This window comes from Leucopleurus acutus, assembly GCF_964270905.1.
Source record: "Leucopleurus acutus genome assembly, chromosome: 7".
Classification (NCBI taxonomy): Eukaryota; Metazoa; Chordata; class Mammalia; order Artiodactyla; family Delphinidae; genus Leucopleurus; species Leucopleurus acutus.
The window spans coordinates 64791441-64807816 of NC_139150.1; the positions used below are offsets into that span (position 1 = coordinate 64791441).

At 38.2% G+C, this 16376-nt stretch overlaps 1 protein-coding gene across 1 annotated transcript in view; it reads left to right on the forward strand.

Moving 5' to 3' along the window:
* The window catches only part of CCDC171 (coiled-coil domain containing 171), a gene marked incomplete at its 3' end in the record, with an annotated part of 361839 nt that overhangs the window by 14209 nt on the left and 331254 nt on the right, over positions 1 to 16376 (forward strand). Inside the window, exon 3 of the mRNA XM_082842979.1 lies at positions 2352 to 2487. Within this exon, the coding sequence (XP_082699105.1) occupies positions 2352 to 2487 (136 nt within the window). The remainder of the gene's footprint in view (positions 1 to 2351; positions 2488 to 16376) is intronic.

Genomic DNA, 16376 nt, shown 5'->3' on the forward strand with positions numbered 1-16376 from the left:
TTTTCAACTCTCTGAGATGTTTTTTTAAAATCCATACCTCTTCAAAAATTTTTTTTATATTGCTATTTGATTTTTCATGTTTAGCCATTATCTGCTGACTTTCCACTATAGAAGTTCATAATTTAGTTTTCATTCATACTTGCCTCCCTTTTCTATTCTCTCTTCATTTAGTGATATATAATCTTGGTTAGATTAATCAATGTTTACATTATCGTATAATTATCAAAACTTCCTAGTTGAGTTATGTAGTAGTATTCAGTGACAATTTTTTTTCTTGTATATATTTTGTTTTTCTTGGATTTAATTAATAGTTGTCTCATTTGTTTACTTGGTTTAATTTCCATGAACTTATGAATTCAACTTCATACTCCCACCAAGTTTTATAAATCTCTCAATATGTTCACATAGTTGATGTATTCTGTTATTTTCTTTTTTCATCTTAAAGAAATTACTCCTGGAGGCATTGGCCAGTACAGTTGGAACAGATTACCCTTTAAGTGATTTGCTGCACAAATTTCACTGGGTGCTTCCTTTCATCACTATCTTAGACATCCCTTTGCTGTTTTCTTATCTTGAATACCCTACTTCTGGGATCCCATTTCTTTCTCTTTCTCAGTGTGGGTCCTTATTTTGGTGAAACAAGTCTTCCAGTAGCCCCTTATAAATGTTTTGATGTCTTGTAGATCTGAAATAGTCTTTCTCATACTCTTGTCTTTTTTTTTTTTTTGCAAGTTTTAGACATTTATTACCAAACTTCTAAAAACTTTTCTGCCAGTTTACACTCTGATCATAGTTATGAAAGCGTGCACATTTCATCTTCCCTTCCCCATACTCTTGTCTTTGAATGGTACTTGTTGAGCATAAAATTCTAAATTGGAAATTATTTTCTCTTGTAATTTTTTTAGGCATCTGGGAGATTTTTGTTTTAAATTTATTTATTTAGTTTTTCATTTCTTAGTTTGTGTTTTTGATTTCCAAGAGCTCTTTTTTTGTTCTATGAATATTTCATTTTTAATTACATCCAGTTTTTGTTTTATGGATTTTTTTATCCTCTCCTATTTTTCTGAGGATTTTAATGTTAAGGGTTTTTTCTTAATCTTTTTTTAAAGTTATCTTTTCCCTGCATCATCTTTGACTTCTTCCCTGCCCCTTGTAGTCTCTGTCTTTCTTATTAGATGTTGCTTAACTTCTGGTGATCCTTGGCTCTCTGTTCATATTTAAAAGTAGAGGCCTAAAAAGATGATTGGAAGCTCAGTGTATGAGGCATTCTGTGTAGGGTGATCTGGTTAAGCTGTTTTGCTGGAGAACCCGTAACATTGGCATCTTTAGGTCTTTTTCACCTTGTTGGTTAGATTCTCCAGGGAAGATCCTTCTAGTCTCTGCTTTGGCTGACATTGTTCTGTTAGACAATAAGTATTAGAAGACCAGGGATATAATTTATTATATAACTTTTTACTCGAGTCTCTTGCTTTTGGTATGGAACACTTACCTGATTTGTATCTGATGTCTCCAATCCAGAGACGTTCTGTTTTATCCTCTCCAGGGGATAAACCCCTAGTGTTCTGCCAGAGTGGGGAAGAAATCAATACCCAGTTGTGTGGTATATAGGGTAGAGGATCTGAGGATCTTATTATTTCTTTGGCAGACTTTCAACCAATTCTCCTGTTTTCTACTCTGCTTTTATCCCCATTTTAAAAGGTGTTGCCAGTGAACTGAGCTTTTTGGGACTCTGGTGTAAATCAGGTTGCTTTTCTTACTGTTGGCTTTGAATCCAGCTCTCATATAAATCACTTACCACTTATCCACCTGCGTTCCAACTTCCAGTATTTTATTGCTATTGTCTCATCTCTGGTACTGATTCTCCTTGTGAGTTTATATCTCTAAATTCTCTTTGCTGTTAAATTAGTTAAAATTTTACTTTTACTTTTGGGGAGAGAGTAGAACTTTACTCTGCCATTTAAAAGCATGAGTCTGTATTCTCTTATACTTTCTCTTTTTGTAATATGTGTTATATTTGCAATAAGTAAAATATATTATTTAAAAAGGTTAAAAGGAAAGAACTCAGTCTTCTCCAAAACTTGCCAGCTTGTGATAGGATCAGATAACCTTTATTGCCTATCTTGAACAATATGGTGGTTTCCCAGTGGACAGTGGTTTTTTTCTAGTCATATACTGCTTTGCAATTCTATCTAGCTTTTGCAATCAATATCTTTTACTGGAATGTAAGTTTCTTTAGGGTAAGGACCGTAACATGTTCCCTGTTTTTTTTGAAAAATAAGTGATCAGAAATACGGGAAATGCTGGAAATTTACTTAATAGTAATTATATTTTATTTTGATCTCATTTTATAGGTTGAAGAATGCCTCATCTGATATAAAACAAATGGTTAAAAATGAAACAGACTTGGATATTACTGCTGATCTCAGAAAGAAACTCCATCGGGCTAAGAAAGAAAAATTAGAAATAACAACTAAGCACAATGCAGAGGTAGAATTTATTTTCTTCTCAAATAATGTTAAAAGTAGAGTTTGATTATTTTAGATTCATTTCACATTAGAAACTACTTGTTTTAACATTTATCACTGTAACATTCTTGTGCTTAAAAAGGACATTAATAGAACAGATGTTTTTTTTAAATACAGTGGAATTGTATAGGAGTGTTAAAGTAGAAATTTAATGAAGTATTGTATTTATTGGTATGTTGCCTTAATTTTATTTTAATTAATGAATTATATTTGCTCAAAAGTGTTAATTGATGAATGCGTTTGGTGACTAAGGGATTTGTAAATTAGGCATTTTGGAAATCTTAATGTAGTTTCCTTATGGTCTCAGTCATAGAACAGTCTCTTAAACAGTTAGATTTGAGTATGGAATTTTTGATCAGTGTAATTCATGAATTATCTTAGTTTATTTTTCAATTGTATCATTATATCTTTTATTAGTATGTGTGTGTATATATATATAAATACCTGTATTTCATATGTATATGTGTATATTCCAAGGACAGAAGTTATTTTTTACTCTAGGATAATTCATGAATTATATGTTTATGTCTCTTCTGTCGTCTTTCTTCTCTGTTTTCTTCTTTTTCTTTATTTAAGTCTTACTCATTCTTAAAGCTCAGCTTAGGCAGCCCGATGTAGTGGAAAGAATATCGAGTTACAGAGACCTGGACACATTCTTGGCCCTTCCATTTACAACATATGTGACCTTGGGCGAGTTATTTATCCTGTACATCTTTGGTTTCTCATTGTGAAATGCTGGTCCCAAAGGGTTGTTGAGATAATTAAATGAAATAGAATTTGAGAAGTGTCTGTGCACTGTAATAGTAGTTGACATTTATTGACAGTTAAGCATAAACGGTGTATTTTCCTTCCCTTTTTGCTAAAATCCGACGCTGTTCTGTCAGGAAACCTTTTAAAGCCTTGCTAGGTGAAAATGATTACTCCTTTCTTTCCTCTCCCATAACATGTTGCTGTTACAGATATTTTAGAGCTAAAACATTTATTTCACGCTTACCTGCGCTTCTTTAGTCCTTAAGCTTCGTGAGAGCTGAAAGTAGTGACCATGCTTTGTCCCTGTACCTGTCGAGTTGCTTATTGGCACGTAGTAGGCCCTCAGTAGCTGTGTGTTGAATAAACGTTCGGAAAAATGATTTTTTTCAGGTTCTCTAAGGAACTGTGGTTTATGATTAAAATAACAAGTGATCAATCTATGACTGTTTTATTTGTATTTTTAAGGGCAATTGAGGTAATTTTAAAGTGATAATTGAAGTAGTAATTGCTTTTATTTATGTTGTACTATTACATACTGAATATAAAGTAGTATTTGTTAAATGGGTGCTAATTGTTCATAATCTCCAAAACTTATTTTATAAACCAAATGTACATTTTACTTGAGAATATTAGTATATGATAATCATTCATCCATTAAATATATTCTTTCACATATATTTATAGTTATCACATTTCTCTTACCAGAACATACATTTATTATCTTTTATTTGATCAAAATATTTTGAATTATGTGTTCACATTAAAGAGATTGGAAATTATCTCACGGAAGGAAGAGAATTTTCTCAAAATAGGTAGTTATAGTTGGTTCAACTCCAGGTTTGTATTACTGTTCAGTTTTACTGTTTCAATTATTTGTTTAGCTGATTTTACTCATATTATATAGTAATATTTTTAGCCATGTAATTTCTAAATATGTCCATTATAAAGCAAGGCAGAGAGGAATGAAACTATCTAAAAACTAAGGCCAGATATTTGCCTTATCAGGTACTCCTAATGCTAACACACTGGCTGATTGGCACAAAATTTCTTTAAAATCTAAGTGTCCTATCAATAGATGAATGGATAAAGAAAATGTTTCAAATATGTATATATATATACATATACACATATAAATGAATATATATATATATTATTTAAAAAAAAATTTATTTCTTTATTTTTGGCAGCATTAGGTCTTTGTTGCTGAGTGTGGGCTTTCTATAGTTGCAGCGAGCGGGGGCTACTCTTCGTTGTGGTACGTGGGCTTCTCATTGCATTGGCTTCTCTTGTTGCAGAGCATGGGCTCTGGGCATGCGGGCTTCAGTAGTTGTGGCACGCAGGCTCAGTAGTTGTGGCTCGTGGGCTCTAGAGTGCAGGCTCAGTAGTTGTGGCACACGGGCTTAGTTGCTCTGCAACAGGTGGGATCTTCCCGGACCAGGGCTTGAACCTGTGTCCCCCTCATTGGCAAGCAGATTCTTAACCACTGCACCACCAGGGAAGTCCGTGTGTGTGTGTGTGTGTGTGTGTGTGTGTGTGTGTATACAATGGAATATTATTCACACAAAAAAAGAGTGACATCTTGCCATTTGTGACAATATAGATGGACCTTGGGGCCATTATGGTAAGTGAAATAAGTCAGACAGAGAAAAACAAATACTGGAGGGACCTTCAAGATGGCGGAGGAGTAAGATGTGGAGATCACCTTCCTTCCCACAAATACATCAGAAATACATCTACATGTGGAACAACTCCTACAGAACACCTACTGAATGCTGGCAGAAGACCTCAGACCTCCCAAAAGGCAGGAAACTCCCCACGTACCTGGGCAGGGCAAAAGAAAAAAGGAAAACCAGAGACAGAAGAATAGAGACAGGACCTGCCCCTCTGGGAGGGAGCTGTGAAGGAGGAAAAGTTGCCACACACTTGGAAGCCCCTTCACTGGTGGAGACGGGGGGTGGGTTGGGGGGAAGCTTTGGAGCCATGGAGAAGAGCACAGCAACAGGGGTGCAGAGGGTTAAGCAGAGAGATTCCCGCACAGAGGATCGGTTCTGACCAGCACTCACCAGCCTGAGAGGCTTGTCTGCTCACCCGCCGGGATGGGTGTGGGCTGGGAGACGAGGCTCCGGCTTCAGAGGTCATATCCCAGGGAGAGGACTGGGGTTGGCTGCGTGAACACAGCCTGAAGGGGGCTAGTGCACCACAGCTGTTGGGGAGCGAATCTGGGAAAATGTCTAGACCTGCCTAAGAGGCAGGAGACCATTGTTTTGGGGTGCATGAGGAGAGGGGATCCAGACAACTGCCTAAACGAGCTCCAGAGATGGGCACCAGCTGTGGCTATCAGTGCGGATACCGGAGACGGACATGAAATGCTAAGGCTGCTGCTGCAGCCACCAAGAAGCCTGTGTGCAAGCACAGGTCACTCTCCACACCTCCCCTCCCGGGAGCCTATGCAGCCTGCCACTGCCAGGGTCCCGTGATCCATGGACAACTTCCCTGGGAGAACACACATTGTGCCTCAGGCTGTGAAAACGTCATGCTGGCCTCTGCTGCTGCAGGCTCACCCTGCATTCTGTACTCCTCCTTCCCTCCGGCCTGAGTGAGCCAGAGCCCCTGAATCAGCTACTTCTTTAACCCCATCCTGTCTGGGTGGGGAACAGACGCCCTCAGGCGACCTACACACAGAGTCGGGGCCAAATCCAAAGCTGAACCCCAGGAGCTGTGCGAACAAAGAAGAGAAAGGGAAATCTCTCCCAGCAGCCTCAGGAGCAGCGGATTAAATCTCCACAGTCAACCTGATTCACCCTGCATCTGTAGAATACCTGAATAGACAATGAATCATCCCAAAATTGGGGCAGTGGACTTTGGGAGCAACTGTAGACTTGGGGTTTGCTTTCTGCATCTAATTTGTTTCTGGTTTTATGTTTATTTTAGTTTAGTATTTAGAGCTTAGTATCACTGGTAAATTTGTTTATTGATTTTGTTGCTCTCGGAATTCCATTTTTTAAAAAAATATATATAATTTTCTTTTTATGTTTTTGTGAGTGTGTATGTGTATGCTTCTCTGTGTGATTTTGTCTGTATGGCTTTGCTTTTACCATTTGTCCTAGGGTTCAGTCTTTCCATTTTTTGGGATAGTTTTTAGCGCTTGTTATCATTGGTGGATTTGTTTTTTAGTTTGGTTGTTCTCTTCTTTCTTTCTTTTTTTAATTACTTTTTTATTTTAAATAATTTATCTTTTATTTTATTATTTTCTTTCTTTCTGTCTTTCTTTTTCCTCCCTTTTCTTCTGAGCTGAGTGGCTGACAGGGTCTTGGTGCTCCAGCCGGGTGTCAGGCCTGAACCTCTGAGGTGGGAGAGCCGAATTCAGGACATTGGACCACCAGAAACCTCCCAGCCCCATGTAAAATCAAATGGTGAGAGCTCTCACAGAGATCTCCATCTCAATGCTAAGACCCAGCTCCACTCAACAACCAGCAAGCTACAGTGCTGGACATCCTGTGCCAAACAACTAGCAAGACAGGAACACAACCCCACCTGTTAGCAGAGAGACTGCCTAAAATCATAATCAGTTCACAGACACCCCAAAACACACCACCGGACGTGGTCCTGCCCACCAGAAAGAAAAGATCCATCCCCACCCACTGAAACACAGGCACCAGTCCCCTCCAGCAGGAAGCCTACACAACCCACTGAACCAACCTTACCCACTGGGGGCAGACACCAAAAACAATGGGAACTATGAACTTACAGCCTGCAAAAGGAGACCCCAAGCACAGTAAGATAAGCAAAATGAGAAGACAGAGAAATACCCAGCAGATGAAGGAGCAAAGTAAAAACCCACCAGATCAGACAAATGAAGAGGAAATAGGCAGTCTACCTGAAAAAGAATTCAGAGTAATGCTAGTAAAGATGATCCCAAATCTTGGAAATAGATTGGAGAAAATACAAGAAACATTTAACAAGGAATTAGAACTAAAGAGCAAGCAAACAATGATGAACAACACAATAAATGAAATTAAAAATTCTCTAGAGGGAATCAGCAGAATAACTGAGGCAGAAGAATGGATAAGTGACCTGGAAGATAAAATAGTGGAAATAACTACTGCAGAGCAGAATAAAGAAAAAAGAATAAAAAGAATTGAGGACAGTCTCAGAGACCTCTGGGACAACACTAAATGCACCAACATTTGAATTATAGGGGTCCCAGAAGAAGAAGAGAAAAAGAAAGGGAATGCGAAAATATTTAAAGAGATTATAGTTGAAAACTTCCCTAACATGGGAAAGGAAATAGTCAATCAAGTCCAGGAAGCAGAGAGAGTCCCATACAGGATAAATCCAAGGAGAAACACACCAAGACATATATTAATCAAACTATCAAAAATAAAATACGAAGGAAAAATATTAAAAGCAGCAAGAGAAAAGCAGCAAATAACATACAAGGGAATCCCCATAAGGTTAGCAGTTGATCTTTTAGCAGAAACTCTGCAAGTCAGAAGGAGGTGGCAGCACATATTTAACGTGATGAAAGGGGAAAACCTACAACCAAGATTACTCTTCCCAGCAAGGATCTCATTCAGATTTGACAGAGAAATTAAAACCTTTACCGACAAGCAAAAGCTAAGAGAGTTCAGCACCACCAAACCAGCTGTACAACAAATGCTAAAGGAACTTCTCTAGGCAGGAAACACAAGAGAAGGAAAAGACCTACAAAAACAAACCCAAAACAATTAAGAAAATGGTAATAGGAACATACATATTGACAATTACCTTAAATGTAAAAGGATTAAATGCACCAATCAAAAGATATAGACTGGCTGAATGGGTACAAAAACAAGACCCATATACATGCTGTCTACAAGAGACCCACTTCAGACCTAGGGACACATACAGACAAAGTGAGGGGATGGAAAAAGATATTCCATGCAAATGGAAATCAAAAGAAAGCTGGAGTAGCAGTTCTCATATCAGACAAAATAGAATTTAAAATAAAGACTATTACAAGAGACAAAGAAGGACACTACATAATGATCAAGGGAGCAATCCAAGAAGAAGATATAACAATTATAAATATTTATGTACCCAACATAGGAGCGCCTCAATACATAAGGCAAATGCTAACAGCCATAAAATGGGAAATCGAGAGTAACACAGTCATAGTAGGGGACTTTAACACCCCACTTTCACCAATTGACAGATCATCCAAAATGAAAATAAATAAGGAAACACAAGCTTTAAATGACACATTACACAAGATGGACTTAGTTGATATTTATAGGACATTCCATCCAAAAACAACAGAATACACTTTCTTCTCAAGTGCTCATGGAACATTCTCCAGGATAGATCATATCTTGGGTCACAAATCAAGCCTTGGTAAATTTAAGAAAATTGAAATCATATCAAGTATCTTTTCTGACCACAATGCTATGAGACTACATATCAATTACAGGAAAAAAACTGTAAAACATACAAACACATGGAGGCTAAACAATACACTACTAAATAACCAAGAGATCACTGAAGAAATCAAAGAGGAAATCAAAAAATACCTAGAAACAAATGACAATGAAAACACCATGACCCAAAACCTATGGGATGCAGCAAAAGCAATTCTAAGAGGGAAGTTTATAGCAATACAGTCCTATCTCAAGAAACAAGAAAAACCTCAAATAAACAACCTAACCTTACACCTAAAGCAATTAGAGAAAGAAGAACAAAAAAACCCCCAAAGTTAGTAGAAGGAAAGAAATCATAAAGATCAGGTCTGAAATAAATGAAAAAGAAATGAAGGAAACGATAGCAAAGATCAATAAAACTAAAACCTGGTTCTTTGAGAAGATAAGAATAATTGATTAAACCATTGGCCAGACTCCTAAAGAAAAAAAGGGAGAAGGCTCAAATCAATAGAATTAGAAATGGAAAAGGAGAAATAACAACTGACACTGTAGAAATACAAAGGATCATGAGAGATTACTATAAGCAACTATATGCCAATAAAATGGACAACCTGGAAGAAATGGACAAATTCTTGGAAAAGCACAACATTCCAAGACTGAACCAGGAAGAAATAGAGAATATAAACAGACCAGTCACAAGCACTGAAATTGAAGCTGTGATTAAAAATCATCCAACAGGGCTTCCCTGGTGGTGCAGTGGTTGAGAGTCCGCCTGCAGATGCAGGGGACACGGGTTCGTGTCCCGGTCCGGGAGGATCCCACATGCCGTGGAGCGGCTGGGCCCGTGAGCCCTGGCCACTGGGCCTGTACGTCCGGAGCCTGTGCTCCACAAAGGGAGAGGCCACAACAGTGAGAGGCCCACCTACCGCAAAAAAAAAAAAAAAAAAAAAAAATTATCCAACAAACAAGAGTCCAGGACCAGATGGCTTCACAGGTGAATTCTATCAAACATTGAGAGAAGAGCTAACACATATCCTTCTCAAACTCTTCCAAAATATAGCAGAGGGAGGAACACTCCCAAACTCATTCTGCAAACCCAACATCACCCTGATACCAAAACCAGACAAATATGTCACAGAAAAAGAAAACTACAGGCCAGTATCCCTGATGAACATAGATGCAAAAATCCTCAACAAACAGAATTCGGCAGCACATTAAAGGGATCATACACCATGATCAAGTGGGGTTTATCCTAGGAATGTAAGGATTCTTCAATATACGCAAAGCAATCAGTGTGATGTACCATATTAACAAACTGAAGGAGAAAATCCATATGATCATTTCAATAGACACAAAAAAAGCTTTTGACAAAATTCAACACCCATTTATGATAAAAACCCTCCAGAAAGTAAGCATAGAGGGAACTTACCTCAACATAATACAGGCCATGTATGACAAGCCCATAGCTACCATCGTTCTCAGTAGTGAAAAACTGAAACCATTTCCACTAAGATCAGGAACAAGTCAAGGTTGCCCACTCTCACCACTCTTACTCAACATAGTTTTGGAAGTTTAGCCACAGGAGTCAGAGAAGAAAAAGAAATAAAAGGAATCCAAATCAGAAAAGAAGAAGTAAAGCTGTCACTGTTTGCAGATGACATGATACTATACATATAGAATCCTAAAGATGCTACCAGAAAACTACTAGAGCTAATCAATAAATTTAGTAATGTAGCAGGATACAAAATTAATGCACACAGATCTCTTTCATTCCTATGCACTAATGATGACAAATCTGAAAGAGAAATTAAGGAAACACTCCCATTTACCATTGCAACAAAAAGAATAAATTACCTAGGAATAACCTACCTAAGGAGACAAAAGACCTGTCTGCAGAAAACTGTAAGACACTGATGAAAGAAATTAAAGATGATATAAACAGATGGAGAGATATACCATGTTCTTGGATTGGAAGAATCAACATTGTGAAAATGACTATACTACCCAAAGCAATCTATAGGTTCAGTGCAATCCCTATCAAACTACCAATGGCATTTTTCACAGAACTAGAACAAAAGATTTCACAATTTGTATGGAAACACAAAAGACCCCGAATAGCCAAAGCAATCTTGAGAAAGAAAAATAGAGCTGGAGGAATCAGAATCCCAGACTTCAGACTATATTACAAAGCTGCAGTAATGAAGACAGTATATGGTACCGGTACAAAAACAGAAATATAGATCAACGAAACAGGATATAATGCCCAGAGATAAACCCATGCACATATGGTTACCTTATCTTTGATAAATGAGAGAAGAATATACAATGGAGAAAAGACAGCCTCTTCAATAAGTGGTGCTGGGAACACTGGACAGCTACATGTAAAAGAATGAAATTAGAACACTCCCTAAGACCATACAGAAAAATAAACTCAAAATGGATTAGAGACCTAAATGTAAGGCCAGACACTATAAAACTCTTAGAGGAAAACATAGCTAGAACACTCTGTGACATAAATCACAGGAAGATCCTTTTTGGCCAACCTCCTAGAGAAATGGTAATAAAAACAAAAAGAAACAAATGGGATGTAATGAAACTTAAAAGCTTTTGCACAACAAAGAAAACTAAACAAGACAAAAAGAACAACCCTCAGAATGGGAGAAAATATTTGCAAATGAAGCAACTGACAAAGGATTAATCTCCAAAATATACAAGCAGCTCATGCAGCTTAGTATTAATAAAACAAACAACCGAATCCAAAAATGGGCAGAAATCCCAAATAGATGTTTCTCCAGAGAAGATATACAGATTGTCAACAAACACATGGAAGGATGATCAACATCACTAATCATTAGAGAAATGCAAGTCAAAAGTACAATGAGGTATCACCTCACACCAATCAGAATGTCTATCATCAAAACATCTACAAACAGTATATGCTGGAGAGGGTGTGGAGAAAGGGGAACCCTCTTGTACTGTTGGTGGGAATGTAGACTGATACAGCCACTATGGAGAACAGTATGGAGGTTCCTTAAAAAACTAAAAACAGGACTACCATACGACCCAGCAATCCCAGTATTGGGCATATACCCTGAGAAAACCATAATTCAAAAAGAGTCATGTACCACAATGTTCATTGCAGCACTGTTTACAATAGCCAGGATGTGGAAGCAACCTAAGTGTCCATCAACAGATGAATGGATAAAGAAGATATGGTACATACATACAATGGAATATTACTCTGCCATAAAAAGAAACAGCATTGAGTTATTTGTAGTGAGGTGGATGTACCTAGAGACTGTCCTACAGAGTGAAGTAAGTCAGAAAGAGAAAAACAAATACCGTATGCTGACGCATATATATGGAATCTTAAAAAAATAAAGTGGTTCTGAAGAACCTAGGGACAGGACAGGAATAAAGACGCAGATGTAGAGAATGGACTTGAGGGCATGGAGAGGGGGAAGGGTAAGCTGGGACGAAGTGAGAGAGTGGCATGGACATATATACAGTACCAAATGTAAAATAGATAGCTAGTTGGAAGCAGCCGCATGGCACAGGGAGATCAGCTCCGTGATTTGTGACCACATAGAGGGGTGGTTTAGGGAGGGTGGGAAGGAGACGAAAGAGGGAGGAGAAATGGGGATAAATTTATATGTATAGCTGATTTACTTTGTTATACAGCAGAAACTAACACAACATTGTAAAGCAATTATACTCCAATAAAGATGTTAAAAAAAAGACAAATACTGTATGATATCATTTATAGGTGGTATTTAAAAATTAAAGAAAACCCCAAGCTCATAGATACAGAGACTATATTGGTGGTTGTCAGAGGCAGGGGGTGGGTGGAGGTAGATGAAATGGGTGACGGGGGTCAAAAGGTACACACTTCCAGTTATAAAATAAGTCCTGGGTATGTAATATACAGTGTGGCAACTATAGTTAATAATGTACTGTATTGCATTTTTGAAAGTTGGTAAGAGAGTAGATCTTAAAAGTTCTCATCACAAGAAAAAAATTATAACTATGTATGGTGATGGATGTTAACTAGAATTATGTGGTGATCATTTTGCAATATATATAAATATTAAATCATTATGTTGTACACCTGAAACTAATATAATATGTCAATTATACCACAATAAAAAATAATAAAAATCTTTAAAATGACTTCTCTAGAAATTTCATTATTGTGGGTTCTTGGGCAACTTATGTCATTTTTCTGAGCCCCCGTTTTCTTTCCTAGGTATGGAAATAATAGGTTACTGTTGAGACTTATTAGTGGGCAGAGGGTATGGGGGAGAGGAGTTTCTTACAGATTCACAGCTTCCGAATGAAACTAAGTTGTACTAATGTGGGTGATTGAGATGGGAAAATGCCACAAGGTTTTCACTTTTGCAGTGGTTATTAAAATTATTTGAGCACAATAATACAGATGTGCAAAGTAGGACAAGAGGTCATGAAGCTATTCAGATATCTCATTGGCCCCGATAGTGACGATAGAGCAAGAAAATCTTTTAGAGCAATGAGGATGGGAGAGAATAAGGAAAAGCAATGTAACTTTCTCTAGCCAAAAGTTACTGGATACCTAGGACGAAGCAGTAGGCTTTCTAGGGTTCAAGACCTAAAGGTGTTTGACTGATCCTGCCAGATTTCTTAGGAGTAGGGGTCTTAAGCAGGGGTCCTTACAAACTGAGAAATCAAGGAATCCATGTAGTTGGATAGGGAGAAATTATATTTTTATTTTTATTAACCCCTAACTCATGTTAAGCATTTCCTTCAGTTATGAAGGGCTTGGCCCAGCCTGTCGTCCTTTTAAAAGCAAGCTATAGTAGGATTAGCAGTACTTTTGAATTTATCACCAATAGAAATTGCAGACACATACCATACTTCAGTTACTGCAAATATATTGAAATATTGTTTATACTTGTCATTACTTTGAAATGGTTATTAGACTTGTGAGTACAACTTTTTATTTAATGTTATTAAAGAAGTAATGTAGATTACAGCATCACAAATTGGTTGTTATATCATATATTTATTTTTATACTTTGATTCTTTTTGTTATCTTGTGTATTTTATTTTATGCATGTAATTACATTATTTTGAAAAGGCTGTGCCAGATTGCCAAAGAGGGTCATGGCGTAAAAATGGTGAAAGACCTTTTAGAGGCTGAGACATGCTGTAGGAGGGCATCAGAAAGACATGGAGGATGACACAGAGAGGAGGTTCTAAGACAACTGGTTGAGCATAAGACCTAAAAGAATGAAGACTTGTTTTGAAAAGGAGGGAGATACCATTTTGTTGCTGTTGCATGTTGTAGTGCATATGTTGAAGCTTAAATGAGAAAACAACCTCATGGTTGTTTTTCACAGCTAGAGGATATGTTTTTCACAGCTCTGTGGGTAGCTCTGGAAATCAAATAAGGCCCAGTAAGGCTAAAAGAGGGACATTAATAGACGGAATTGGTTGCACAGGTGATGAAAGACCTAGGAATTCAAACAGGGAATGATGAGGCCACCTAGAGATTAGTTACATCAGGAAGCCACCATCACCTCTAGGCCAGAGGACCAATGGGAGGAGATGATGTTACCAGAGTCCAGAAGTTGGAGCTGTCTGGTGGGAGGGAGAACCATGGTAGGGGCTGTTCAGTCAGGTTGGGATGTTGGAATGAAGGATAGGCAGCTGGAACCTGAAAAGAGATGCAGCTATTGCCAGAGACACTGCCGGAAGTAGAGCCATTTAACAATGGAGCATGGGAATTACAGTTCCTATGATATAATAGAGTAGAGCAAAAGAAGGGGGTTGAGAAATGGATCAAATGGACAAATAATTGACACTCCACACTTTTTGCTCTTCAGCATTCATTATCACTCTTCTGCTCATGTGTAACTCCCATGCAATAATGTCTTGTTCCTGCGTAATCTTGCAAGGCAACTCAAATATCCTCTATACAAAGATGCTCTCACCCACTCCACAATGGGAGACACAAAGCCTTATTAGTCCATCGTTTCTATCTCACAGATGATGTGTATCCTCACCATCAGAATCTTATAATTTTGTGTCTCATGAATTAAATTGAGACCAATAGTACCAACATTCTTCATATAATCCCAGAGATGAGGAGCAAAGAAATATGTACATATAACAGATATGCAGAGCTGCTGCAGTTCTTATTCTTAGAACTGGTCCTAGGGTTATAAGCTGATATTTTTGGGCCTCTCACTGCTGTGGCCTCTCCCGCTGCGGAGCACAGGCTCCGGACGCGCAGGCTCAGCGGCCATGGCTCATGGGCCCAGCCGCTCTGCGGCATGTGGGATCTTCCCGGACCGGGGCACGAACCCGCGTCCCCTGTGTCGGCAGGCGGACTCCCAACCGCTGCACCACCAGGGAAGCCCTATAAGCTGATATTTTTCACTTCACTTCTGTCACAACTGATTCCTGTTCCCCTTACCCTCTGCCAGCATTTTCCTTGGTGGAGTGACCGCATTTCATTCTTGAAAAGTTTGATTCCTTAATGGTGCCACCTCTATTGGATCTCTGTAGATATGGATATACTGAGAATCATACCGTTGAATCCCCAGGTTTCCATGGTCTCCTCTGCCTCACTATCCCCTTGGTAATCAGGATCGGTCACCCTAGCCAGTCTTGGTAATCAAGACTCTGGTAACATCATCTTTCTTTGCCTTTTGTTTCACTGGCACAAGGAGCCCAAAACTAGCCTAGAGGTAGTCTCAGCTTCTGATATAATGGATTTAAAAAAATGTTTTTTACTGTGGTAAAAAATATATAGCATTTACAATTTTAACCATTTTAAGTGAACAATTCAGTTTTATTTATATTCACACGCCAGTATCTATTTTCAAAAATTTTTATCATCCCATACAGAAACTGTACCTGTTAAGCAATAACTCCCCCGTCATCCTTCCCCATCCCCACCCCTGCTAACCTCTAATCTACTTTATATTTCTATGCATTTGCATATTCTAGATAGATACCTTATATAAGTGGCACCATAGAGTATTTGTCCTTTTGTGTTTGTTTTGTTTCATTTGGCATAATGTTTCCAAAGTTAATCCATGTTGCAGTATGTATCAATGTGGGTCATTTTTGTGTCACCTGGTGGAAGTATTCACCCTTTGTAAATTAAGATCTCTTCTAAAATATCAAAGCCCGAAGTTGCATGTTTGGGTGGGTGGGGGGTAACCCGGTGAGTGGGTTGGTAGATGGTAAGGTTATTAGAGGCTGTGTTAATAGAGAGAGGCCACTTCCACTTCCATCCTTTATTTCCTGGATCTGTGTATGCGGGATATAGTAAATGCTAGTCTCCAGTTCAGAGCTTGTACCTTGCGCATTGGGAAAGGCTCGGGGAAGTTTACAGTGTGTACTTGTGGTGGTGCCTCAAGGAGTCAGGGAGTCTGGGAACTGATGGGAGGGTATGACTTCATGTTTTAGAGACTTAAGTAAGGATTCTGCTCACCAGACTTGGAGTTTTTCTGTTTTTTTGTCAGTTTGGTTTTTTTGGTTTGTTTGTTTTTGTTGCTGTTGTTTAGACCAAATAATGCTTTAGAATCGCTTCTCCAATATGGTGGCCATTAGCCACATGTATCTTTTGAGCACTTGAAATGTGACTAGTCTGAATTAAGATGTGATACAAATACACACTGGATTTCATAAACTTGGTACAAAAAGGTGTAAAATATCT